The 26,782-nt window shown below is 41.0% G+C and overlaps 1 protein-coding gene across 2 annotated transcripts; it reads right to left on the bottom strand.

The window, feature by feature from the left end:
* Positions 1-210: 210 nt before the first annotated feature.
* cacng8b (calcium channel, voltage-dependent, gamma subunit 8b) lies at positions 211-25,340 on the bottom strand. 2 transcript variants are annotated; one of them, XM_077599139.1, is made up of 7 exons: positions 25,266-25,305; positions 24,862-24,934; positions 13,305-13,620; positions 9,558-9,782; positions 5,902-5,985; positions 4,663-4,803; positions 211-3,862 (listed from the first exon to the last, which is right to left on the bottom strand). In XM_077599139.1, the coding sequence occupies exons 4-7, from the start codon at positions 9,778-9,780 to the stop codon at positions 3,075-3,077; spliced, it is 1,236 nt and encodes a 411-aa protein (XP_077455265.1). In that variant the 5' UTR covers positions 9,781-9,782; positions 13,305-13,620; positions 24,862-24,934; positions 25,266-25,305; the 3' UTR covers positions 211-3,074. The 2 variants fall into 2 exon arrangements, with proteins under 2 accessions (XP_077455265.1, XP_077455264.1); XM_077599138.1 differs by lacking the exon at positions 24,862-24,934 and having other exon boundaries at positions 25,266-25,340.
* Between the last annotated feature and the right edge of the window lie 1,442 nt (positions 25,341-26,782).

Here is a 26,782-nt window from a genome sequence, read left to right as displayed (position 1 = left end):
AATTTGCTCAAAATAAGGGTTTAAAAAATCATTTTTTAATCAGTTAAAATAGTATATTCCTTTTGTTAGGGAAATATTTTCCCAGTTTCTGAGTTTGAATCCCCTTATATTTAAAAGATTAAAAAATTATACTATATAATCTTTGCAGTTACGAAAATCTCCCAAAAAGCATTAAATAATAAATTAAAAAAAACGACAAAAGCCAGCATGGATTCTTCAACGTATTTTTTTTTATAAACTTCGTGCAATACAGTGTTCCGAGTTTATCACACATTTAGATAAACCATAATCATTTGTCTCTATATATCTACTACATATGATTCATATTGCCCACATAAATGCTCTCTGTGTGCACTTTTTTTTTAAATTCTGAGAATCTTGCCCAAAAAACTGGAAGCATCTCCTTCGTTTTTTTTTTCTTCGTTTTTTTCCCGTTTTGTCGAAAGTTTTGGTGGTTGCATCACGTCGCAGGAAGAGAAAAAAAAGAAGCGTGTGTCGGGCTGCTTACATTCTCGTCACCTTCGTTAAAGAGAAAAGAAGCCAGGAAGCACAGTGTCGACAATCTTTGGGGAGGTTACCATCAATCGTAAGGGAAAAGGGGGGCAGGTCAAAGGTCACGGAAGTCAGGGTGGGGCGGGGTCTAATGAGGCAAACCACCAAGTAAAAGTCCCAGTAACAAAAGCTTCATTTTGTTGACAATTTACAAATATATGTATGCATAAAGTACAATGTACTTTGTTTTTTTTTTAAATCACCCTCCAAAACCTACATTGACATGATGCTTATTTTTTTTGCAGTTGAAAATGAAGTGCCTCACTTTAAGGACTCATAGAAAATATTTTTTTAATTTTTTTTTTTTTACTCAGGCATTCAGCTCCCGCCTGGTTCTATACATATTTTCTATTTTGTAACCCCTCCAAGTGAGAGGTTGTCGTTAATGCCCAAAGAACAAACATCTTCAACACGACTAGCGCTACGAGAAGTACTGTTAACACGGATTAGAATGGAAAGAAGACGAACAGAGGCCAAAACCCAGTCGTTATTGTTGCATCTTTTTTCATCGCTATTATTGGAAGACAATTTACAGTATTCACATCCGGAAAAAAAACCTAAAGAAAAAAAAATCAACGTGTCGTGAGTCAAAAAAAATAATCACTCTCTCCCCGTGAAAAATTTACTGCACACTCACGTTGGACGTAGCGGTAAGACGCTTCTTGTCCCTTGACGTGGAACAAAATAAACAAAGAAACCAAAAAAAAAGCAGTTAAAATCAGCGACATGAAAACGTTCACGAGCTGGCAACAACTAGGGATGGCCATTCCAATACATTAATCATACTTATAAAATCAGCAAATTTAGCTTATTCTTTGGCTTATCAACACCACCATTCATTAATTTAAAACAAAAATTCTAATATATGTTGGATGAAATCCTAATAATACATTTCTAATAGACTATTTTCCTGATTGTGACGTTTTTCTCTCTGTCCAATCAGATTTCATTCGGCTACATATTCATTTGGCCTACAAAAAAAGTATGTTTTATTCACATCATTTGTTACTAGTTGTCCATTTGAATGTTCGTTCATTTGCTGTCAACCTTCTTACATCAAATTGATTATACGTCGATGTACGTCAATAGCAGCAAAGGAGTTTAAATCATGGTTTTGAAAGTTAAAGGAAGTCTAGTGACGATAAAAAAAATGGAAAAAAATTGCAATTTTGTTTTTGGCAAGGTGGAGGACCAGATCTGTTTCACACCTAAAACCTCAAGACTGAACATTATCGGAGTTTTTAGTATTTTGCTGTTTAATATACCCCCCCATTAAAATATATTAAATGGCACACAAACGGTAATGTACGATCCACTACGCACTCATTATGCTGTGACGGGGTCTCAGGAACGTTTTGCAGACTAAAACTACTTGCTGTTCAGGTTTAAACTTCTTACTGCTGAATAAAGTCTGACTTGGAATTTTAATGAACTTCAGTATCTATAATTATGCCCCCATGAACACCATACAAATCTTGCCCAAAAAGCTGAGTTGCCGTTTAATGGCACTCGTACGTTTCGTCGAAAGACGTTTGGTCCCCGGACGTTTGGTCGACTGGACGTTTGGTAGAACGGACTCTCTCTCTTTCTCATGATTATAATTTTGAGAGCAAGAGATTACCTGATTGCTCGCTTTCAACAGTAAACTCTCTGTCTCTCTCTCTCATGATTATAATTTTGAGAGCAAGAGATTACCTGGTTGCTCGCTTTCAACAGTAAACTCTCTGTCTCTCTCTCTCATAATTTGACAGCGAGCGAACCCGGCAACCAACCATCCAGTCGACGGCCCGTCCGTTCTACCAAACGTCCTGTCGACCAAACGTCCGGTGACCAAACGTCCGGGGACCAAACGTCCGGGGACCAAACGTCTTTCGACCAAACGTCCGATCATGCCGTTTAATATACCCAGGTATATTAAACGGTAGGGGTATATTCAATGGCGCACAAACGGGAGGCTCAAAAAAGCAAAAATCATGTAATATACCCAGGTATATCAAACAGCAAAATACGGTAGTAGTTTTCCGACATGTTAATAGGGACGCCAAACTGCATGACCTGAAATGGTCGCTAGTTTTAACTAATCTGATTGGATAGTACTACAAGCACACTCTTCCTACTACTGCGAAAATGCCATCCCTGTTACGCGGGGCAATAGTGCGTATTCATTTCCCATTTCCACCCTGAAAACACCACCCGATCACGAATGGATTGTCATGTCCATCCCTAGTAACAACGCAAAGAATAATCGCAACAACAATCGACGCCAACGCGGGTCTGGAAAATTAGCGAAAAATATTGCACGAGGTCACAATTTCCGAAGTAGCCCGAGGTTAGTTTGCATGTTGATCGTTAACAAAATAAATCATTTTTAGCGTGTGGAAATATCAAAATAGTTTTGTGGTGAGAGTTCATTGTTGTTGTTATTATCGCTCCTTTGCGAGTGTACTCTTCCAGATGAACATTTTCGCTTTCCTGGACCACCGTTACGTTCCCGGACCCCCGCCGCCTTCCCGCCTGGAATTCTACACAGGCGTGGTCTTCCTGTTGAGGGTGTTGGAGTTGCTCTCTCGGTCTCCCTTGAGCCTGTCCAGGGTACCCATTCCTCGCTCCCTGTCCACCGTGGACGAGGTGAAGGGGGGCGGCCCGGACCCCGCCGAGTTAGGCATTGGCACGTTGGAGTTGGAAGAGTTGGAGGGGTTGTGGGACTTGAGCGAGGGCAGCGTGCCGCTCATCATCCCGCCGCCGTCCTTGGGGAAGCAGTTGTGGAGTTGGTAGAGCGTGGCGCGGTCCACCGTGCCGTACATGGGCGGCAGACCCCCGAGTTTGGGGTCTCGGGACAGCGTGTAGAGCGAGATGTCGCCTCCGGCCAGCGCCGTGTGCGAGCGCGAGTGCGGGTTGGGGAGCGTGGACACCGAGATGGGGCCCTGGGAGAGCAGTGCCGACGGGGGCAGGCCGAAGTTCTTCCCCACGCCGCCCCCCACCGGCGAAGGGTCTCGCGACCGGGAGGGGTCGGTGGAGCGTGACGAAGAGCGGGATCGGCGGCGGAAGCGGTAGCTGGGCAGGCGCAGCATGGCGTGCGTGGTGCTCTTGAAGATGTCGGTGCGAGAGCGACACCGCAGCTCCTTGTTCTTCTCGATGTAGATGTTGACCGCCAGCACGCCCACCATCTCGGCCATGATGAAGGACAGGCCGCCGAAATAGAAGGACCAACCGTACGAGTACTGCCACTTCTTGTCCTCGTCCTTTTTGGGTGAGATGTCGCCCAGGGCTGCCGAGATGTACACGATCACGCCGATGATGTTGCTCAGACCTGTTGGAGAACGCCCATGCGCTTTAGAAGTTATCTTTCATTGATTACCACCACTACAGTCAATAGTCCAAGACTAAGTTGGACACATTGAAAACATCCGAATCCTTCATAGCAAATACCTCGACCTACGATCAGCTCTACCTACGACATGCTCGAGGTACGATGTTTTTCGGACTATAAGTCGCACCCGAGTTTAGCTAAAATGATGCCGCACTGGAGTAAAATTTGCATTTTTGGGGCCAGTTTTTTTCACTTATCAGAACCCAAGAACAAACAGTTAAAGTAATAGTAAAATAGGGAACAAGCGATAAAATAAGCAAAATATGGTATCTTAAAAGGAGGAAAAAGTATCTATTTTTATTTTTAAAAATAAAACATCTACTGATTTCACAGTTTTTAAATAAAGGAGAAAAAAAAATTGAAGTTTCCAAAATATTCATTTAAATTTGATTTGAGCTAAAAACAATATACTTTCACTGCTGACTTGACCTGATGATAAGGCGATTGCAGTATAATTGCGACATAAGTCACACAAAACGTTAGTCTTTTCGTGACATTTTAAGTCACCAAAAATCAAGGCAGCTCCGTTCACTCCCTTTAAATGACTTAAACTAATTCACTGTCCTCGACAGTGATCAACGTTCAGTCCATTTGAACTGCAAGTTCTGCCAGTGTTCAATGGCAGCCAACTAGTTAAAATAACAAGCAGGAGTCCATATCAGCGCGATAAACAAAAGCAGCCACTCCAAAAGAATGCTTGCAGCATGCATATAGTCCACAACGTAATGTCATAAGGTTACCGGCAGCCACAAAAAGAATCCCCGCTCCGAGGATGATGTTCCGTTTGCTTCTATAGAAACGGCTAGCAGCGATGCACACGCCTCCCAATAGCAGCAGGATGGCACTGAGGATGGGGAAGATGTTGGAAGCCCTAACTACACCTGCAAAGACAAAGAAAAAACAGGTATAAAGACGTGCCTTAAGACGTGACTTAAAGTAAATCACTTCCTAACCTCATCTCGCATTTTAAATCCGACGCTCAATCATTTTAATCTTTTATTTATTTCTGTCTTACAGCACTTCATCAAGAAAATAGCATATATTTGGACTATAAGTCGCACATCAGTATAAGCTGCACCATCTGAAAATTATATAATTCCTCTTCTGTACGGCTTATCCCCCGCTAGGGGGCCAGGGGTGCTGGAGTTGATCCCAGCGAACTATAAGCAGGAGGCAGGGTACAGTGATATATCTAGCTCGGTTGTGGAACATAGTTGGACTCAAATGCAGGTAAGCAATCGAGGGAATGGAATGGTGTGCTCTCATTATACTTTTGATAAAATATAGCAAATAACAAAATCAAACCTGACGTGGAAAGACATGAGGTAACGAGGAATTTGGCAGGAATCAAACAAGGTAGACGATCCAACAATGACTAACAAACACAGGGTTTAAATAGACAGACAAGAACTGATTATCAATCTTGTGCAGCTGGTTACAAGAGGAAGGGAAGCCCGTAGGGACACAAGAGGTAAAAACACACCACTCCAAAAGTGGTAAATTGGCCTAGCATGTTTTTGGGATGTGGGAGTACCCGGGCAAAATCCACGCAAGCAGGGAGAAAACGTGAAAAGAACATATAGGAAGGCTGGAAGCTGAGATTTGATCTCGAAACTGTTAGGCGGACTTGCTAATCACTCTAGCTAACTCGTCAGTCAGTGTAAAAAACAAAAAACAAAAAAATGAAATAAGTCGCACCTGAGTATAAGACGCAAACGTAACCGCGCAATTGAAAAATAATGGATTTATAGTCCGCAAAAATTAAAATTCTCTTACATTACATGCAAATTTAACCCCGGCACACACATTTAAGACAAGTAGGCCACAGGAAAGAAAATGCCAGCTAAATGCCAACGAGACGCCCGCACAACGTTGTAAACAAGCTTGTGGGCGCACGTGCGGCGTATCGCAGAGCACCGACGTTTCCCCACGGGGCGTTTGGCCGTGCCACGACACGGAAAAAAATGAGTCCGACTTACGTAGGACGTACTCGGCCCCGTCGTGGTCAAAGTCCGCGTCCTCTGGGAAGTGGTTGATCTGAGAACACACCCCACGCTTGACTCCTGGGACGTGCAAGAGAGGAATCAGTGATGAGCGCAGACAACTGGCAGAACACCACACAAATGCCGAAGACAAAATGCGACAAACGGAGAAGGACGGGTGTCCTCCAGAGAGCCCCGAAGCCTGACATCAGCATCCCCTCAGCATACAGATAAGAAAAAGCAAGATGGCTTTTGTTGGGGTTAGTAACACAACACAGAACGGGCATATGCTGTTAGTATGTACATACACACACGCATGATGACAGCATGGTCGTAGATGGATTGGGAGATAAGATGGAGTGATGGGATGAAGACAGACGGAGGGACAGATGGACGCGAGCGGCGGCCTCTGCTTCAACATCGTTCTGCGAAGAAGCAAATGAAGGTGAACATCAGCAACAACAAAAAACACTCAAATAGAAGCACTCATTTTTAACGTCCTGTCCTTGAGTGCCCTTGTCTGTGTGTATTCAATTGTGTGTGAGTAAAACAAACAAAGTGTTCAATTAAATTATTCAAGTTGACCACAGTACTCGGGGAATCTTTGAGCCGCCGACTAAACTTTATCGTCTTCCCTTCATTGCGGTGAAACATCTCACCCGTAAAAATCAGCTGTTTTGCTTTATGCATATCTGTTAGCCTGGCTTCTTTCTGCTTTCTGCTACTTGTTTTTTGGAACCATTCAGCCATGCCTACGCTGTCATACACATGGGACTAGCTGTTACAATACGCAGCAGAAGGAGCAACACCTCAATTACCGCTGGAAATTTGGAGCTGGACAAAAATGCCGGGAGAAGAAACAATGCTTCTGACCAACCATTCCATCGTGGGATAAGATGGAAGAGCTGTCAGCGCTTACCAGGCTGGAAACGGAGTCGAGGGGTTCTACTCTGCTACTGTTGTCTTCAGCTCCAGACTACTGAGGAACTGTGCAGATAAGCTTGGAAGAGTGACCCTGCATATTCTCTACCTCGGTCACAGTCTGCAGAAGTTCCCCATCTTGTGGAAGACTTCCTGTGTCTGATTCCAGTTTTATCCAACTTTACAACGTCTTTTTCTTGAGTCTGTATCCGTTTTTGCTACCGCAACCAAGATGGCGCCGTTCAAGTGGGAGCCGGTGGCGGTAGCTCCGTCCACTCTTGTTCGTTTTGTGTTTTTGCTGCTTTTCTGTCTTAATGATTTGATTTGGTGATTCTTAATGATCCAATTAACTTTGCTTTGCTTTGTACTTTGTGCTTTTGCTTTGTTGTTTTGCGGCCTTTGCGACTGTACTGTCTAACTTGTAACTATGTGTTTTTTTCTGTATCTGCATTCCCCCTTCTTGCTACTGCAACAATGAAATTTCCCGAATACGGGAGGAATAAAGTTATCCAATCCAATCAAGTACTAAGTTCATTGTCTTCATGTATTTCCAGAATAAAAATGAAATAGAGATTAAAGAACATATCGATAGTACTACCCCAAAAATTGATTTTAGCAATTTAACATCAAAGATGAAACCAACTCATTTTATTGAGCCAGAAATTGATTTACATTTGATTCATTTAGCCGAACAGGCCTGGAATCTCCTGATTTTTTTTAAAATTTGCGTCACAATGTTGTCATACCTCCACTGTAATTATTGTCATTAGCAGCAAAAGCACGTCTCAAACTCCTGGACCGTGCCATTGTGACAAGAAACAATTGGAAACAATTGAGGGATAATTACATGATACCCAAGCCCAACCCGCTCTTCAAATAATCCATTAATCATCGTGGCAGCGTTTGCTGCCGTCGTTTAACTCGAGTGCAGAAACAAAAGCTTCTTTTCCGCCTTCCATCCAGACTCATTGCAGCACAAAAAAGGAGTGAGTCAGTCACTCCCACGATGGTATTTGAAGCATATAACATCCAGAATTTTGCAAAACGGTGAAAGCTTGTCAAAAAAATTGCCATTTTTGGGCTATTTTTAAATCAGTTCCAATTGAACTGAAATCTAGAGAATTTAAAACAGAAATTGAACACAATAGTCTTCTGTTCCCTGTAAGTACAAGTAAAATGACCACTATTCTTTTTAACCGATTAGTAGCATACTAGTACTACTAGTCATACTTTTAGTACCTCTACCTACAAATACTTCTACATACAAAATTTTCAGGTTAAAAAAATCCTTTGACATGCAAATGACTGTTCCAATATACGAAAACAAGATCCAAGTTACAAAATACAGGATGCATTCCGTGTATTATTTTCATTCATTTTCCGAACTGCTTATGCTCACAGGGGCCGTGGGGGTGCCGTAGTCTATCCCAGCTAACTATGAGCACCAAGCGGGGGAATGACAAGACAACCCCAGAAAAAAAATGAGAATCTCCTTGTAGAATTCTTTCAAAAGTCACAATGTACGTAGTTACTGCTATCTACTCCCTTCTTATCAGAAACGCAAACCAGATTTGGTCTTTTCTACGTCACAATGAATGGAAGCAATCCCGTCTTAATTCACCCCGGTCTCCGAGCGAAGCAGCCAATTAGAGATTAAATCTAGTCCTCGCAGCAATATTTCACTGCACGCATACGTTTTCAGATCCATTTGCCGAGCCTCATTCACTCCTGCCGACGTCACAGTTCTTTTCTCTCTACGCTTTCTGCATCTATGCCGCGTGGCGGGAAAGCTGACAGTGTCTTGGCAAGGCTTCCAGGTCAAGTATACTCCAGTCAGCCAAGAAAGATGCTCAGTGGCCATGCAGTGAAGTGCAGCTGGAGTACAAAACATGCTCGCCCGGAGACATTCATATGTCTACAATGCGCCGTAGCTATGTATAGTTTATAGAAATGTATATTAGTGATGTGGCCTGGTCAAGAAGCGGTTAGCACGGCGACCTCACAGTTCTGAGATCAAGGGTTCGATCCCAAATTCGGACATTCTTGTGTGGAGTATGCATGTTCACCCCGGGTTGGGTGTGAATTTTCCGCAGGTACCCCTCCAACATCCAAAAAGCGTGCACACTAGGCTAGTTGAAAACGCTATGATGAAGGGTGTCTAAAGTTGGCCGGGATAAAGCGTCCGTTCTACCAAACGTCTTTCGACGAAACGTCCGGTCACAATTTTCACGACTATAAGGCGCACTTAAAAGTCTTAAATTTTCTCTAAAATAGACAGGGCGCCTTATAATCCAGTGTGCTTTACATATGGAAAAAAATTAAAATGTGTCATTCAATGAAGGTGTGCCTTATAATGCGGTGCGCCTTATAGTCGTGAAAATACAATACCTTGGATACAAGATGGCGGCTCGCACGGGTGCAGCGGCTCTTTGCTCTTCAGTTTGGTGTTTTGTTCACCAATTTCGTTATAAGGTTGCTGTGTATGATGACAATACAGGCTTTTGATTTGATTTGATTTTTGATAGGCTCCAGCAACCCGTTGCCACCCTTGTGAGGATAAGCGGTACGAAAAATGAAGGAATATTAAGGATGTGGCAATACTCACATTATTGTGATTTCGCAAGATTGACCTTTTCATGCCCAATTTATGACTCTATTACTCGTTTAACTCATTGGCGGCGCTAGATGTCGGTTGCCATTGACGACGCTGAAGCTCTTTAGCGTTAGCGTACCTTCAAGGCAGCATATCCTCCAGAGACCCGAGTGGGTGAGCGCCCCCGGATCCTTCTTGTCCTTGTTATGAGGGTCGTCCTGCGTGACGTTGGCCGTGCTGTTGCAGATGAGGGCACGGGAGTACAGCCAGTAGTCCGTCCCTATGGCCACCGTCATCAGGCCGAAGGCAGCGAACGCCCCCACGGTGGTGAGGAGGATCTGGATCCCCTTCTCACACACCATGCCTTCCGAAAAAAAAAGGAAAGTGACGTTAGAATTACGTTCCCGGCGGACACGGCAGACTTTTTCTGGCCAGGATGGGCAAATGTGACAGGCGGTGTCTGGCAAGATGCACAAATTGTCAAAACATTTGTCGTGGAGGCCACGGTGTGCAGAAGAAATCTTGTCCGGTGGAGTAAAATGGGCTGAAGGCGATGATAGGTGACAGTGCGTAATAGGGTGGATGAAAACTGGAAGGTGGTCCATCTACCAGATACTCGGTCTTTTGGTCGCCGGTCTTTTGGTCGCCCGGAAGGTTATTGATGATTACCATTTAAATCGTTGCTCAAATTCCCTAAATACAAACTGCGAATTATTCTTTAGTCATACTTAATGCCCCAGTAATTATTAGGCTAAAGAAAAGCTCCAAATTTCCAGGACTTTTATTGTTTTTTGTTGGAGAACTTGTTAAGACCCTGACTGACTTAGTTTCTTAAAGGGACAACGCATGTGCATACAAACTCTTCTACACTCACACGTCGGCTCAGTGAAACTGCTCATGGCCATTGTTGGCTTTTATTGATGCGTAGACCGTGTTGTTTTAACTTGTTATGTCGCCGGTCTTTTGGTCGCCCGTTGTTTGGGTCCCGGCGACCAAAAGACTGCGACCAAAAGACCGGCGACCAAACGACCGCACACGGGGTGGGGGAGTGTATGCAGACCCTGACATTTAAAATGGGACGGTGCCAGCAAATGGACTTTTGTTCATTTAAGCCTGTTTCGCCCTCTTCAAATGGATTGGACGTCTATGGCCCTCAATGGCAGCGAATGAGTTAATTTGGGGGTATTTTGGATCATTTCCGGTTGATTTGGGGGAATTTCTGCGTTACTTTATGTTCACTTTGGACCTTTTTGGGGTCACCTCCTCTTGGTTTAGGGGCATAACTGGGTCACTTGCTATATATTTTGGGGGAAATTATAGGTGACTTCTCATAGATCTTGGGTTACCAAGAAAAAAAACTTTAAATTAAAAATTGTTAGATGGACAAAATAAGCTAAATATGGCCTTGTTAATGTAACAGTTACAGTTTTTGGGATAGCTATAGCCTTAAAAAACAATTTAACAGGCTTCAGGTCAAGGGTGTCAGACTCGGGTTGGTTCGCGGGCCGTGTTAACGTCAACTGGATTTTATGTGGGCCGCACCATTTTAGATGTAATGTTTAGATTTTTTTAATAAATGGATTAAAAGAACTGGGTTAAAAGCCCGGAATATTCAGTTTTTATAGATCTAAAACAATGTTTATTTTAGCTTTATATATTTATATATTTTACAAAATGATTTTTGAACTAAAAACACAGAAAAAATGTATTAAAAAATGACAATTATTGATTTAAAAGGGGGAAAATCAGGAAATTTAATGTACATCTATCCTCTTCATTTTAATTTGATCCTAAAACAGAAAGTCGGCACTCATGACGGATTTCCCGTCCCACACAAAATGATGCGGTGAGCCAGATTTGGCCCCCGGGCCGCCACTTTGACACATGTGCTTTAGGTAGTCAGAGACGGAAAAAAAAACATAAGTTGCACCTGAGCATTTGTTGCAGGCCACTGGGAAAACTGATGAAACTATAAAAAAGTGCAACTTATTGTCCAGAAAATATGGTAAGTATAACATATTTTTTAAAATCTGGTGTCGGTACGGTGTCAGCATTGACCGATTCCACAAAACCAGTTTTTGCAATCGAAAGTGGGAGCCAAAAAATGTTAACGGCTGCACTTCATTAAAAAACACAGCAGTCATGCAGGTGAGATGATAAGGAGCGCGGGGAGGTAGGACGGCAAGGTGAGGAAGAGTTAAGAGCACAAGTGGCACTATACGATGATGTGTCCTTGGAAGGAGAGTCGGATGACTCTGCTGACGCCGCTTAACAAGCCAGAAGTGATGCGAAACACTACAGATCACACCATGCCCGTCTATTCCATATTCATAACCCCGACACCCCCGCTCCTCTTAGAACTTGGGAGGCGAGAGTGGAGAGGAATGCATAAACACAACCCTGATGAAATGCCTTTTGGGCCATAAGGACGCAACTTTACACATTTAAATAGCATCGATCCATGGTGGAGGAATTCTCAACAAAATACAGCAAAAACCACCAAAGGGAGCCCAAGAAGACAGATTCAAACTAAGTTGTTTAACACAAGTTCACTTGCAGATTTTCTGTGATCTTTTTCGTTCAAACTTTGCAAAACCCGCCATTATAAAAGCAAACGAGAAGCATTTCAAAGAACGTGTCGAGCTTTTTCTTTGTGGAACTGTCTGCCGCAATGCAAGTAAGTGGACTGTAAAAGTAAAACTATATTCCTTGACCTGCACCTTGATCCAGAAATGTAATTAAATGGAACGGTCCGTGTCAGATAAGGTCCAGAAGAGTTTGCTGCATCATCATGTTTTTGCTTACCTTGTTTCACCCAAACGATTTATCAATAAAACCTCACCTCAAAAAACTTTCTCAAAAGTTTACACTTGGAAGTTTGTGTATTTGAATACTGGGCATTTTTTCCTCATCTTTTTAAATCATTTTTCCTTGATGCCTGAATTTATATTAATCAATTACATTGTTACCTCTACTTTCTACAAATGAAATATTCAGATTACAAAATTCTGTCCCAGGATACAAAAGAAATCAAAGTCTCCAAAAAATAATACATGCTCTGAAAAATAAATACACCTCCTGTGTCTTGTATTATATGTTTAAATTTGCATGATAGATTGGAGACCTTAGAACATGTGTTAAAGTGGTGGCCCGGGGACCAAATCTGGCCCGCCGCATCATTTTGTGTGGCCCGGGAAAGTAAATAATGAGTGCCGACTTTCTGTTTTAGGATCAAATTAAAATGAAGAGTATAGATGTATGTTCAATTTCCTGATTTTCCCCCTTTTAAATCAATAATTGTAATTTTTTTAATCATTTTTTCTGCGTTTTTAGTTCAAAAATCATTTTGTAAAATCTAAAAATATAAAAAAGCTAAAATAAACATTGTTTTAGATCTATAAAAACTGAATATTCAGGGATTATGATCCAGTTCTTTTAATCCATTTATAAAAATAAAACAATCTAAATATTATATCTAAAATGGTCCGGCCCACGTGAAATCAAGTTGACATTAAAGCGGCCCGCGAACCAACCCGAGTCTGACACCCTTGCCTTAGAACGAACATGTAAAATGCATCTCTTAATATGCAAAATCCAAGTTACAAACCACTTCTAGTACCACTCCAACATTCATTAGACACTCAAATCTAGCATATAACCCCATGTTTGCCTTCAAGAACCCTCACTAACACACTACAGGAATACAAACATAAAAAATCTGAATATCCCGTTAGATGTATCATCATCATTCTTTGCACGCGGTCACCAGCCAGAACAAATTAAAAACAGAGTATCATCGCCTTTGTCAAGATGTGATAATAATTTGCCTGCAGACCAAATCTGACCTGTGAGGCAGAGTTTCTGACCCAAGGAGAAGTGGACTTACCTGAGGGCGAGTTTCTATCCTTCGACTCAATTTTGGAATCTTTCCTTCCCTCGTCAGTGAAGAACGTGCTGCCCCTTCAATCCGGACAGCATCCATCGACTGTTCTCAGCCGCACCCCCTTCTCTCTCTCTCTCTCTCTCCCCTCTCTCTCTCTCTCTCTCCCTCTCTCTCTCTCTCTCACTCTCTCTCTTTCTCTCGGCCCTTCGCTCGCCCTTTCCCGCTGTCTTTCTCACTGGAGTGTGTCTTGGACGCCGGTCCCGCTCTCCTCCGCTAGCAGGAAGCCGCCACCAAAGGGCCCATCATCACTGCTCAGCTGCTGCACACACAAATAAAGAATGGCTGGTTTAAATATGCAGATGAAATCAAACGGGGGGCCTCATTTGGAATGGAAACACACGCATATCATTTCCTCAACTCCGGCAATTGATCGTCCTGTCAAATTCGTCTATAAACGCTTAGCGCTGGCTGGCCATTTGACACGGGCTTGAATAATTCAACAGAAATAAAACGGCCTTAAATGAATTGACCTTTTGTCATAATCACTTTGCCATTGCGGCTCACTCCATTACAAAGGCCTGACTTATTTCAAGCTACTTTTGTAAGTTGGAGTGCGAAACTTAAAAGAGGATATTAAATTCTCCCTCCTATTAGAGCTACTCGAGAATGACATTTTTGAAATTTATTTAGCCCTTTTGTGCTAAGTTCAAGAGCTTGTGTTTTCCTTTTAACCCTTTCAGACATAGTGGAGATCTACTAAAAAGTCATAATTCCCTGCCAGCCCACTGTTTTTATTCACAGTAGCTTTCTGAAGAGAAATTTTGTCATAAAATATTTTTTGCATCCCCCTGGAGTAATTTGACTATGGCCTAAAATCCATATTGGCTCTTACGTAAGGCTGGCGTCATAGTTGGACCCAAATTCAGAGAAGCAATCAGGGGGACAAGGACGTGGACTGCGCTAAAAAAAACTTTAATTACTTAAAGGCAGGAATCTTCACAAAATAACAAGGACTTAGAAATCAAATTACAGAACTAAACCTGGGCAAATGAGGAACATGGAACATGGCATGAGGGAAACAAGGCAGACAATCCGACTCAGGGTTTAAATAGACAGACAAGAGCTGATTATCAATCACGCGCCGCTGGTTACAAAAGGAAGGGAAGCCCAGAAGGACACAAGAGGTGAAAAGGCACAAGCTCCTTCACCCAAAACCCTAACAAGAGGTGACATTGGCATCCATTGAAATTAAAATGGGACCCTCAAAATCAATAACCATTGGATCTCATTGGTAACAAAATGGCGGTCATTTTTTTTGACAAAAAATGACATTAAAATCTATGGACAAAATGAAATCCACATACACAAGTTCATATTTTTCAAAAATTTGCTCAAACATTTGACAGTTTTAAAATGTTCAAACTTTTAACCAAAAATTTTGGACCAAAACTTGTAACAGCATTGCAAGCAATTCCTCCAGAAATTAAAATTTCTATAATGTCAGTGGACTTTCTACAGGAAATGTAGTAAAGTGGTACCTCTACATACGAGCAGCTCTACCTACAAGATGCTCGAGATGCGAGGAACATTTCGAGCAAATAATTAGCTCTAGATACGAGAAACATTTTGAGATGTGAGAAAGCCAGGCGACCATGACATGAGAGGCTGTTTATCATTGTAGCGCGCTGTCTTTTTTGCCGCATCTCTTTCGTGTATAATGGTTTCTTCACACGAGTTTCTCCTACACATGGACCAGAAAACGCACAACGCGCATGCGCGGGCAAAAAAAGGGCTTTCTGGGTAATGAAGTATACTCGTGGACACAAGACCCATAGCCAATGGCACCCTTTCTCAGAATAAAACTTCATTACCCACAATCAATACGTGGGTAGGCTGTTATTCCTTCCTTAGCCTGTTAGCTCCCGCGATCGCTCATTCAAGACTACTTCTCTTTGGCAAGTGGTCGTGCGTTATCCTATTGTGAGGACAATTGTGTGCATCATTTTCGGAATATTTTGAAGGGAATACAACAGCAAACAGCCCATCGATAGCGAACGTGAGGGTGGAGGCGTGGCAAACAGCTAACCCGGAGAACGAAGGTAAAAAAAAAACAAAAACAAAATTAGAATTCAGGTTTGTGTAAAATTACATTAAACATATGTTTGAATGTGTCTGTATACATTAATCCAAGTTAATTTAAATTTGTTTGTTCGGTTACGAGTGTGTTGCCGTGGAAAAAATCCCCCCTTACCCCCCTCCGCGAAATCCGTCTAATTTTAGTTCTATTAAAACACATTTCATTACTATTAAACCACTAGTAATGTGTTACTTTATTAATAGATGGCAAATTAGAAGAAATGAAACATTTTTTCCAATCCAATATCCTGTTTTTGGTGTTTGGTGTTCCATCAGAAATCTAAACTCGCGGTAACATAACACATAACACACATTCCCTTCTGCGGTAATATAAAGAGGTTTGCGTGGTGATCGGCCTCCTACTAGCTGACTGAAGTAAGGTAAGTGGAAGACAGTGAGAGGTAAGCGAGAGGTAAGCGACCTGTATCCACAATAGCAGAATGCCATTTTGCCGAGTAAACGTAGATTTAGGTCTTTTGCCGAGTAAACGTAGCTTATGGAGAAGCACCATCAATTTCGTCACACGCAGTTTCTGCGTGTGATGACAAGTAGGCTTTTTTGTGTTGTGATAACGACAACAGGGGCCTATGTCCGATTATTATTATTATTATTTTTTTTTTTTTCAGAGGCTTGGAACAAATTAATTTGTTTTTAGTTCATTTCAATGGGAAACGTTCGCTCGAGGTACCACTGTAATTATTACAGTCTTTGGATACTGTAATATTTCAGTGGTTTAGTATTTAGTCCTTGGCCATCTAAATCCACCATATGTTAATTCCACCTTCTCAGAGGCTGTCAATCACACCAGACTATTTTTCTGTTTTGCAAAATTATCAAACCCGGTGACAACATTCGGCGGGTAAAAGGCGGACTGACTCTTGCTCGACTTGTGCTTCATCTCATCGTCTGAATAGAGGACCAAGGGGGAGGGAGGGAGGGGAGGGACCAACCCGACATTGTTACCATGGCAACATTGAATTCCAAAGTCTACATCGGCATAGAACGAAGGAACCGGGAGGCGGTGGGGGAGAAATAAAGGAAAAGACGGTATAAATATCAAGAAACGGGGATGCAGCGGCGACATTTTTTCAAGTCATGCTAGTAAATGCGCGTTAACCCTCCATCAACGAGTGTGTGTGTGCGTGCAATGACTGCGACGCAGATGCTCCCAAACGGCGCATGTGCATCCTGCAGTTTTTTCTTTTTTTTTACCCTGTAAAGTAAAAGGCACTCATCGGTCACACCGAAACACACTCACACACACATTGAGCAGACATGAATCCGTGTTAATATTTGATGATGCAATATGGCACCGTGAGCGAAATAGGTTACATCCCGTTCGCATTGTGAACCCCCCCTGGCCCCTCCTCCTCTTCACGACGACGTCTTTCCTCCTCGCCGCATTGGAAACTGTTGACGTCCTCCTCATGCCTCCTTATTATGTAAACTGTCAAGCCACACTGCTGCATTTTCTAGCCCGAAAACAACATCTGTGTATGCGTGTGTGTGTACGTGTGTGTACATTACTATGACCTTCCAACCCTATCAGCATAGTACAGGAAAATACACTTCTAAATGCCTCATGCTATCTCCGAGGCCTCCAAAAAAAGGCACATATACGTGCATGACCTTTCCAATAACTTCACTTATTCCCCTCGGCACAAGTCCCCAAGGTGTAGAAGAATATAATTGCCATTTAATTATCAGAATTTCCCATTTCCTGCCAATAATTAACAGAGAGCGGAGCAGCAAGTGAGAGCAGGAGAGCGTGAAAGGACAAGAGGGTGAGATTAAAAAAAAAAGAAAAAACGACTATTCTAGTGCTGAAATTGGTAGAAGGATTTGTATGGTGAGTTGAACCTACCAGGAAAGACTTTGAGTTGAAATTAATTCGACATATAGCAGCGTCAAAGGCAGAAAATGACTGAAAAGTCTGCCTTGTTTAAAGGAACCTCCCTAAATGGCTGCAATCTCTTGCTTCCAGCTTCTCCCAGTTCAAATGAATTGGACATTCAGTGGCATCAAAGGCAGCCAATCACTTAATACGCACCTCATTTAAAGGGAATGAAAGGAGCCTTCCTGATTGGCGGTTATCATTCGCCGCCAGCCTGTGCCAGTTCAGATTGATTGAATGTCTAGTCAATATTGATCCCATGGTGAAAATATGTGGGTGCTGCCATGCAATATAAATGTCATGAAAAGACTGCCACAATGCAACGACCAATCCCATGTAGGTCATTTGAATATTGTAGCATCGGCAGCATTAGCTATTCATTGCATACATCAACAATCTGAGTTGCATGTTGAATTAATGATGATGTGTAATCAGTTACTCGGCAGTCCTGGGCGAGAGTGAGTGGATTCATTCTCTCCAAAACACTTTTTGGGTTTTTTTTCTTCCACAAGGTTAACGAAAAAGTTTGCTGTTGTAAATACATAAGACATATAAGTTGCAAACCCAGCCGAATGATGACAAAAGTACGACTTAAGTTCGGGAAAATATGATATATGTATGTGACAGTGGCGGGCCGTCAGGGCCTTCAAGGCCTTCTCTGCTGGCCTAAGAAATATCTGAATCATATATTATATTTTGTCCATCAGTACTGATTAAATAATTCCAAATTGTCTGTTAGCTTCCTTTCATTGCTTTTCCCCCTGGTTGCACTGCTTCCAGATGTGTGTTTTCATATTGAAGCATTTAACCAATCACATTTCAGCCATTATTTGTTGCCAGGGTCAGAAATCTGCCTCAAGGCCTTCACAATCAGTTCTGCAGGCTCTGCTGCATTAAACAAGCGTCGATAAGACTCTTTCTTTAACCAATCAGATTTCGAGTTGGCAACACCACAATGCCTTCTCACAGGCGTAGGGATACGTCATCGCTTTCACCAACTATGATTGGCTAGTGATTAGCCAGAGCTACCAAATTGTATCTGTAGCGAGCTGCACAAGCAAATATATTGTTGTGTTGATTTAAAGCCATTTTCAAGACGGACAATGCCAGAAATACGACGACAGGACAGGCTCGACTTTCAGCGTTAGCTTCGATGGCGATAGAAAAGAAGGAAGAAAGAAAGGAGGATGGATATTGTGTACAGTTAAAAAGGATTTTTGGTGAGTAAAATATGGCTATATTCCTAAATAATATTGCAATTGTGGGCCCGTTCTGATATCTGAAAAGTTCCAGTGTTTGAATTTAAGCTCCAGTGTTTGTATTTAATCACTAAATGCTGCTAGGAAGTGGATTTTACCCCATTTTAGTGCAATTTTTGCCGTTTCGCCTTTGAGGTCCATTGCTGTCTTTTCCCGGGAAAATCACCCCCCAGCCCGGTTGTAATGTCTGAAAAGCTCCAGTATTTGTATTTAATCATTAAATACTGCTAGGAAATGGATTTTACCCGTTGAAGGTGCTACAAGAAAATGCACGGACCACCACTGGTATGTCATCGACTGCATACGGACTCTAGTGACACCCAAAAAGCACTGGTTGTACTTAGCCTGCTGCCTTTTAAAAATAGTGTTGTTAAGTGAATTTTTCATAGCAGAAGATAATGTTCCTAAAGAGGCGTGAGCGAGGCTGTCGTCGCTCACTCGAGGGATCGCAAGATCACAGGTTCGAATCCTGCGATGGTTGCCAGGTATGGAAATCAGTCTGGCGTGTGCTGGTAACAGCACGTTAAACGTACAGGTATGTACGGGTTGTTTATATCAAGCCGAGCTCTTAAATATCTTCAGGCTGGCCACCACCGCCACACACTCAGGTAGATCAACACACACAAAGCCTTAAAGCAGCAGCACTGTCAAATGCAATGACAATAGAATGGTAAAATAGGTCATCTTTAAAAGGCGCTTGGACGTCCACCTCCGCCTGCATGCGACCTCGTCGCTGCTTGTCGGAGAGGCACAAGCGCCCGAGGAGGCCGTGACGCTAACACCTTGGTCTAAGAGGCTCCCCAAATAGTGCTTTTGGATAATTGGACCTTCATGCAGAAATGTACACGTTGAAGCACGCTAACAACTATTCCCCAAGGTGAGGTGCCTTATCGTCTGTCATTGACGGCAATAGATCTCCCGTTTATTCGGGTTGGGAGGGGCTAGCGGCGAATAATCGGTTTGATTGGACGTCAAATGACGGTGATGTTTTCTCATTTAAAGGGAATGAGAGAAGCCGTGTTTTTTGGTAGGAATCGTTGCTACAAAATGGAAGGACCAAAAATGTCAACATTTTAAGGCTACGAGATAAAGATTATTCAAATATCATCAGTAGGGGAACCTAATTTAGTGGATTTCGGGAGAGAGGCGGACTAGATTTTTCACAAAAAGATCAAATAAGTCAGAATAATTAAAAGAAAAAGGAAATACATTAAAATTAAACTAAGGGAATAATCTATTGAATAACAAAGGCGAGTCGGATTATTTATACCTGATACTTCGTTAGGATCAATCAGAAATATATGCGGTAAATTATAATTTATCAAAATCGTTCCTAGTGAAAAAGGCTATAATTAATCCATAAAACAATCAACGATTTTGTAACTTCCAGAGGGTGGAGATTCCACTTTTTCAGCCGTTAAATTGCCAATATTTTTGTTTCTGAGATCTCACTCCAGCAAAGACTAAACAAAAAACAAAGAGAACAGACAACTAAGCTATTTGGCATCAACAGTCAAGATTTGGCAAATGCTTCATGAATGCAACCCACATATATATATTTATATTTTTTTACAAATATGGCACCATTTAAAAGGCTACTGAACAAGCTTCCCTTCATTCTAAGATGCATTGCCAAGAAGCATTGTTCCAAAACAACAGTCTACTATCCAAAACCACCAATCAGTGATGAGAAACAAGCAAAAGTGTGAATCCGCCATTGGGTAATTGCTCAATTTCTGACCATTCACACAATGCTATTTTCAACATAGGCTGTTAGTGTTCACATTTAAGGCCAGTACACGATTAAGTATTTTCACCCCGGCCTAAAAGCCTTCATTAAAAAGAAAGTGGAGAAAATGGATGCCATTTTGTGATATATGGCAATACTAATAATTCTTAGCCTGAAGCTGCCACTAGCCAACTTGACCCTTAATTGAATTTGTGGTGTGTGTGTGTGTGTGTGTGTGTGTGTGTGTGTGTGTGTGTGTGTGTGTGGTGTTCTTGCACACATGCTGACGCGGGGAGACTACAGTGTGTTTATAGGAGTCACACAGTGTATCCGCTGACACAATAGGCTTCAATCAAGGGGCCGGAAAGACATCTCTCGAGACGACTGCACTAACTGTTACATGGATCACAAACATGAAGTCAATTAGAAAGTCTTTGAAAAAAAAAACCTTTGCTTGGATTGGATTGGATAACTTTATTCATCCCGTATTCGGGAAATTTCGTTGTCACAGTAGCAAGAGGGTGAGGATGCAGAAATAGGAAAGGCATTTTAGACATAAATAGATAGGCAATATGTAAGTTAATAAATAAATATATGAATAAATATGTAAATAAATAAGCGTGTTGCTGAAATATGTGCGTTTTCTCATAGCGCCTTCAACGAATCAATCCAACCCTCAAAAACTATTTTATGGCTATAAAACCTCGACTGCAGCTACAGCTGTGACACATAAAAAATAATCAATAAATCAATGCACAAAAATGGGGTAAAATCCACTTCCTAGCAGCATTTAATGATTAAATACAAATACTGGAGCTTTTCAGATATCAGAACTTGGCCCACAATTGAAATATTATTTAGGAATATAGCCATATTTTACTCACCAAAAATCCTTTTTTACTGTACACAATATCCATCCTCCTTTCTTTCTTCCTTCTTTTCTATCGCCATCGAAGCTAACACTGAAAGTCGAGCCTGTCCTGTCGTATTTCTGGCATAGTCAGTCTTGAAAATGGCTTTAAATCAACACAACAATATATTTGCTTGTGCAGCTAGCTCCGGATAAAGTTTAGTAGCTCTGGCTAATCACTAGCCAATCATAGTTGGTGAAAGCGATGACGTATCCCTACGCCTGTAACAAGGCAATGACGTATCCCTACGCCTGCGACAAGGCATTGTGGTGTTGCCAACTTGAAATCTGATTGGTTAAAGCAACGTCTTATCGACACTTGTTTAATGCAGCAGAGCCTGCAGAACTGATTGTGAAGGCCTTGAGGCAGATTTCTAATCCTGGCAACAAATAATGTCTGAAATGTGATTGGTTAAATGCTTCAATATGAAAACATCTGGAAGCAGTGCAACAAGGGGGAAAAGCAATGAAAGGAAGCTAACAGACAATTTGGAATTATTTAATAAGTATTGATGGACAAAATATAATATATGATTCTGATATTTCTTAGGCCAGCAGAGAAGGCCTTGAAGGCCCTGACGGCCCACCACTGATATATATACATATACACACATATACATACATATATATACGTGTATATATATATATATATATATATATATATATATATATATATATATATATAAATACATACATACATACACATAGATGTAGATGTATGCATATGGTAGAACTTAACACTCAGCCATTTTTTTTGTTAAAGAGCCTGACAGCTGATGGGAGGAAGGATCTGCGGAAGCGCTTCCTTGAATTATGAAGAATAGTGACGTGCTGAGTTTGCACAAATATGGGATATTTAGGTCAAAATTCCTATTGAAGCTTGAGAACCGCAATATTTAACCCCCTTCAAGCCCGAATTATGACTTTATTATATATTTTTTTCACTGATGGGACTTGATGTCCATTCCATTTTGTCTGTTGGCGCGGGACGCTCACAACTGGAACACGTAAGGGGGAGCAAATAACTAAATGGATTGGAAGACTATCAATGACTTGGAACGGGTTAAATAATCAGAAAGATGGAGTTTTAGTACCCATAGTGTATTTCAGAGTTTTTTTCATGAACTGTATTCAATTTTGCGGTTACTAATATTGTATCAATTAATACATGTATTTATAATTATAGAAAAAAAAAATAGAAAAAAGTACAATAATGTTGAATAATAAATAAAAATCATAGAGGTAAATTGGGTGTGAATGTAATGGAGTTATAAGGGGGAATAATCTACTCTTGACCAAACAAACTTGTTATTTGTAGAGCTAACATTGGTCTAAAAGTAACTTGTGGGATTGCAAAAAAAGGAAAATAACTAATCTATCCTACTTGTAATGAAGGGTTGTCAGACTCAGGTTGGTTCGCAGGCCACTTTAACGTCAACTTGATTTCACGTGGGCCGGACCATTTTAGATATAATATGTAGATTTTTTTTTATTTATAAATGGATTAAAAGAACTGCATTAAAAGCCCTGGAGATTCAGTTTTTTATAGATCTAAAACAATTTTTATTTTAGCTTTTTTTTAAAACATGTTTTTAGATTTTACAAAATGATTTTTGAACTAAAAACACAGAAAAAAAAGGATTAAAAATTTACAATTATTGATTTAAAAGGGGGAAAATCAGGAAATTTAATATACATCTATACTCTTCATTTTAATTTTATCCTAAAACAGACAGTGGCACTCATGGTTTACTTTCCCGGGCCACACAAAATGATGCGGCGGGCCAGATTTGGCCCCCGGGCCGCCACTTTGACACATGTGTTGTAATGCAAACACAGGTTTTTGTAAATATCTTTCTATAGTAGTGGCAAGTGCAAATTGGAGCTGTATCTTCTTATGGCCTCAATAAAAGTTATAAAAATTCACATTTATACATCTATAAGAATTTCCTTTTTTGCTAGGATGCTTTTGTATCAGGTTTACCTCGATAGACAAAAAAGAAACGTCAACTGTTGAAATCGACAGCACATTTTCCAGGATTTCTTTACCCAACTATAACTTGTATTCCTCCTGTTAAAAAGATCAAAAATGTTCCTAGAATCCACGTGTGGATTAAAAGGATTTGTCCATTAATCAATTGAGCTTTCTCACCGATGATTTCTCATGATCTCATTTTATATAGCGTAACCTGGCATTTGAAGAAGGATGTGAAGCCTTTATAGTATATCCGCCATCGATGGCAGATGTGATGATCACTGCAAGATTTGCAAGTGTAAAGCAAAGAGGAGCATTAAAAAAACAAAAAAAATCCAACTCGCCTTTCAAACTTTTCGACACTAGACGTCAAGTGTTTGATAATTATTTTGCTGCAAACATTCTAAATCTGTGCCGTCTATTATTGACTGAAATGAGTCACTGAGTAGTCAAATTAGCGGCTTGCAAATGAATGAATAATCTTTTTATTTTTAAAAACGATGATATTTGCCAATAGTACGAAGATTCAAATCGATTTAATTGAGGGGCCTCGATTTAATATTATGTACACATACAACATAATCAGTTGAATTTCACCTATAACAAAAAATAATACGAAGTGTGTGTGTTATTGTTTCATATCGATGAGTACTCAGATGTATGAATTGGGGTTTGGGGGGGGGGGGGGTGTTATGAAATGGCAGTGGGTGGGGTGTCACGCAAGTAGACTCACATTCGATGCTGATTGACACCCTCATGGTTGAATGATTCCTGAAAGCGCAACCTGGTCATTTTAAATACTGTATATCACATGTGTCAAAGTGGCGGCCCGGGGGCCAAATCTGGCCCGCCGCATCATTTTGTGTGGCCAGGGAAAGTAAATCATGAGTGCCGACTTTCTGTTTTAGGATCAAATTCAAATGAAGAGTATAGATGTATATTAAATTTCCTGATTTTCCCCCTTTTAAATCAATAATTGTAATATTTTTAATCTTTTTTGTCCGTGTTTTTAGTTAAAAAATCATTTTGTAAAATTTCTAAAAATATATTTTAAAAAAGCTCTAATAAACATTGTTTTAAATATATAAAAACTGCATTTTCAGGGCTTTTAATCGAGTTCTTTTAATCCATTTATATATATATATAAAAAAATTGAAATATTATATCTAAAATCGTCCGGCCCACGTGAAATCGAGTTGACGTTAAAGCGGCCCGCGAACCAACCCGAGTCTGACACCCTTGCTCTATACTTATTTCTCAAGAGTTGTGCTAGAGTACTGCAGCTTAGTCTCTTTTTTTGGGGGGGGGGCTGTATGCTGCAGTATACACACATAATGCAACATCCCCCCACACCTTGCTCTCCACATGTGCTTTAATGAATACATGAATCGGCGTTAAAAAAAATGGGGGGAAAGTCAGTATGCAAACGCATTCGGATGAACATCATGTGGGTCATCGTCAACATGACGCCCTACAGGGAGGGGGTCGTCGGGGAGGGAGAACGGCAGTACACAGAGGAAGGCTCCAAGCGTGCAAAGCTAGTGTATAGCGATGCAGACTGCGGTGCATTCATTAACCCATCAACCACACACACACACACACACACACACACACATGCACACACACACACACATGCATCTTTACCCTGGGTACTCACGGGGGGTCAAAATGGACGCCTGGAAGCGCAGAAATCCCATTGAGATGTCTAGAAATTGCCCATTGCGGCACAACTGCCGAACGATAAATAGATTAGTTACAAAACGGATGGAAGGAACGAGGGGGAGGGGGTCGGGGGGGGCTCCCATTGAGCTATTACAAGGATGACATTTGCATAATAGACGCTGCTAATTATAGTCCCCGCGCTTTAGTAAATAGTCCCAAAAAATGATGTCACTGGGCATGTTTTTGCTCCACTCCGGTTAAGTTGAAGCCCATCAATGTGTCTGGGAAAGCGGACGAGCTGAAGAGGGATCGGGAAGAAATGTGCGCGGAGTCAAATGGAAAAGAAAGAGAACACGTTGAATGGAGGTGGGGAGGTGGGAGGTGGGAGGGGGGTCTTACCTGCAGGATGCTGCGGGATGTTGCTGCTTCTTTCGCCGCGTCGCGCGACACAAGAGGATGGGAGGAGATGATGAGGATGAGGAGGATGATGATGGAAGCAAGGGGAGGGCGGGGGGAGATGGAAGGGGACTGAGCCAATGCATCTGTGGAATAAAGCACAAGATTTTAAGGGGGAATTGGAATTATTGGGCATTCAAAATTTGGGATAAAGTGTTGGAAAGCAGGGCACATGTGGGATTACAAAGAATTAGGATATAGATATAGACAGATATAGTAAAATGAGGGAGTTTATTCCCCAAAATGTCTGCAGTTGACTCCCTACATCAGGGGTGTCAGACTCGGGTTGGTTCGCGGGCCGCATTAACGTCAACTCGATTTCATGTGGGCCGGACCATTTTAGATATAATATTTAGATTTTTTTTATAAATGGATTAAAAGAACTGGATTAAAAGCCCTGAATATTCCGTTTTTTATAGATCTAAAACAATGTTTATTTTATCTTTTTTTTAAATATATTTTTAGATTTTACAAAATGATTTTTGAATTAAAAACATAGAAAAAAATGATACAAAAATTACAATTATTGATTTAAAAGGGGAAAAATCAGGAAATTTAATATACCTCTATACTCTACATTTTAATTTGATCCTATGCCCTACATATTTTTTTATTTTTTGAAACAATCTTTTTTTTTTGGTTACTGAAATACAGAAACAGCTCTGTGGAACTTTTTGGGGGGTTAAAAATTCATAACTAAATATAACAAAGACATTTTCAATTGCAGGGCTCTACTATATTTGTACAATTTTGCATTCATGCTTGGAAATTTAGCTCACAAGTGAACAAAAACTAAAATTTAAGGACTACTGCATTTGTTTCCTGAATTTTCATTGAATTATTCTGAACAGTATTGATAATTGGAGCTGCTTTTTCCACATCTCATTTCAGTTTCCTTGAAATTGTTAACTGCCTTCTGAATGCTGGCCCATTTAAATTATACTCCACTAAAGCACCAGCTGTGCACTCAGTCTCTCACCCTTGGCCGCAGCTTTATGGCCACAGACAAAATAATATTTACAATTTAATTCCAAAGTAATTTAAGGCCATTTCTTTTGTTCTTGAAATGGATTAAGCCTATCCTAATTTACCACACCCTAAACTGGCACACATAGAGACTGATAGGTTCACCAATAGGCATTCCTAAATGCACGCCGTAATAAAACAGACATCTGACTCATAACCGGGTTTCTTGCAAGAGAGAATCGATCCATATGCGTCCTCGGTCAAGATTATTCTCTCGAATCGAATCCTCTTTTGCACATTTATTACATATTACATAAGATTAACAACATGCATCACAGAAGTCTAAACAATTTAAAGTCCTCCGGCTCTTCCCATGATGTGAACCATAGTTTTGAGAAGTCCAGGTGCAAGGGGAGTGACCTTCCCGTTGTTTATCACGGTTGCAAGCAGATGTACTAAAAATGACTTTTTTTTTTATGTTGATAAGCTAAGTA

This window comes from Stigmatopora argus, chromosome 4 (genome assembly GCF_051989625.1).
Source record: "Stigmatopora argus isolate UIUO_Sarg chromosome 4, RoL_Sarg_1.0, whole genome shotgun sequence".
NCBI lineage: Eukaryota > Metazoa > Chordata > Actinopteri > Syngnathiformes > Syngnathidae > Stigmatopora > Stigmatopora argus.
This window is presented reverse-complemented; position numbering and strand designations above follow the sequence as displayed.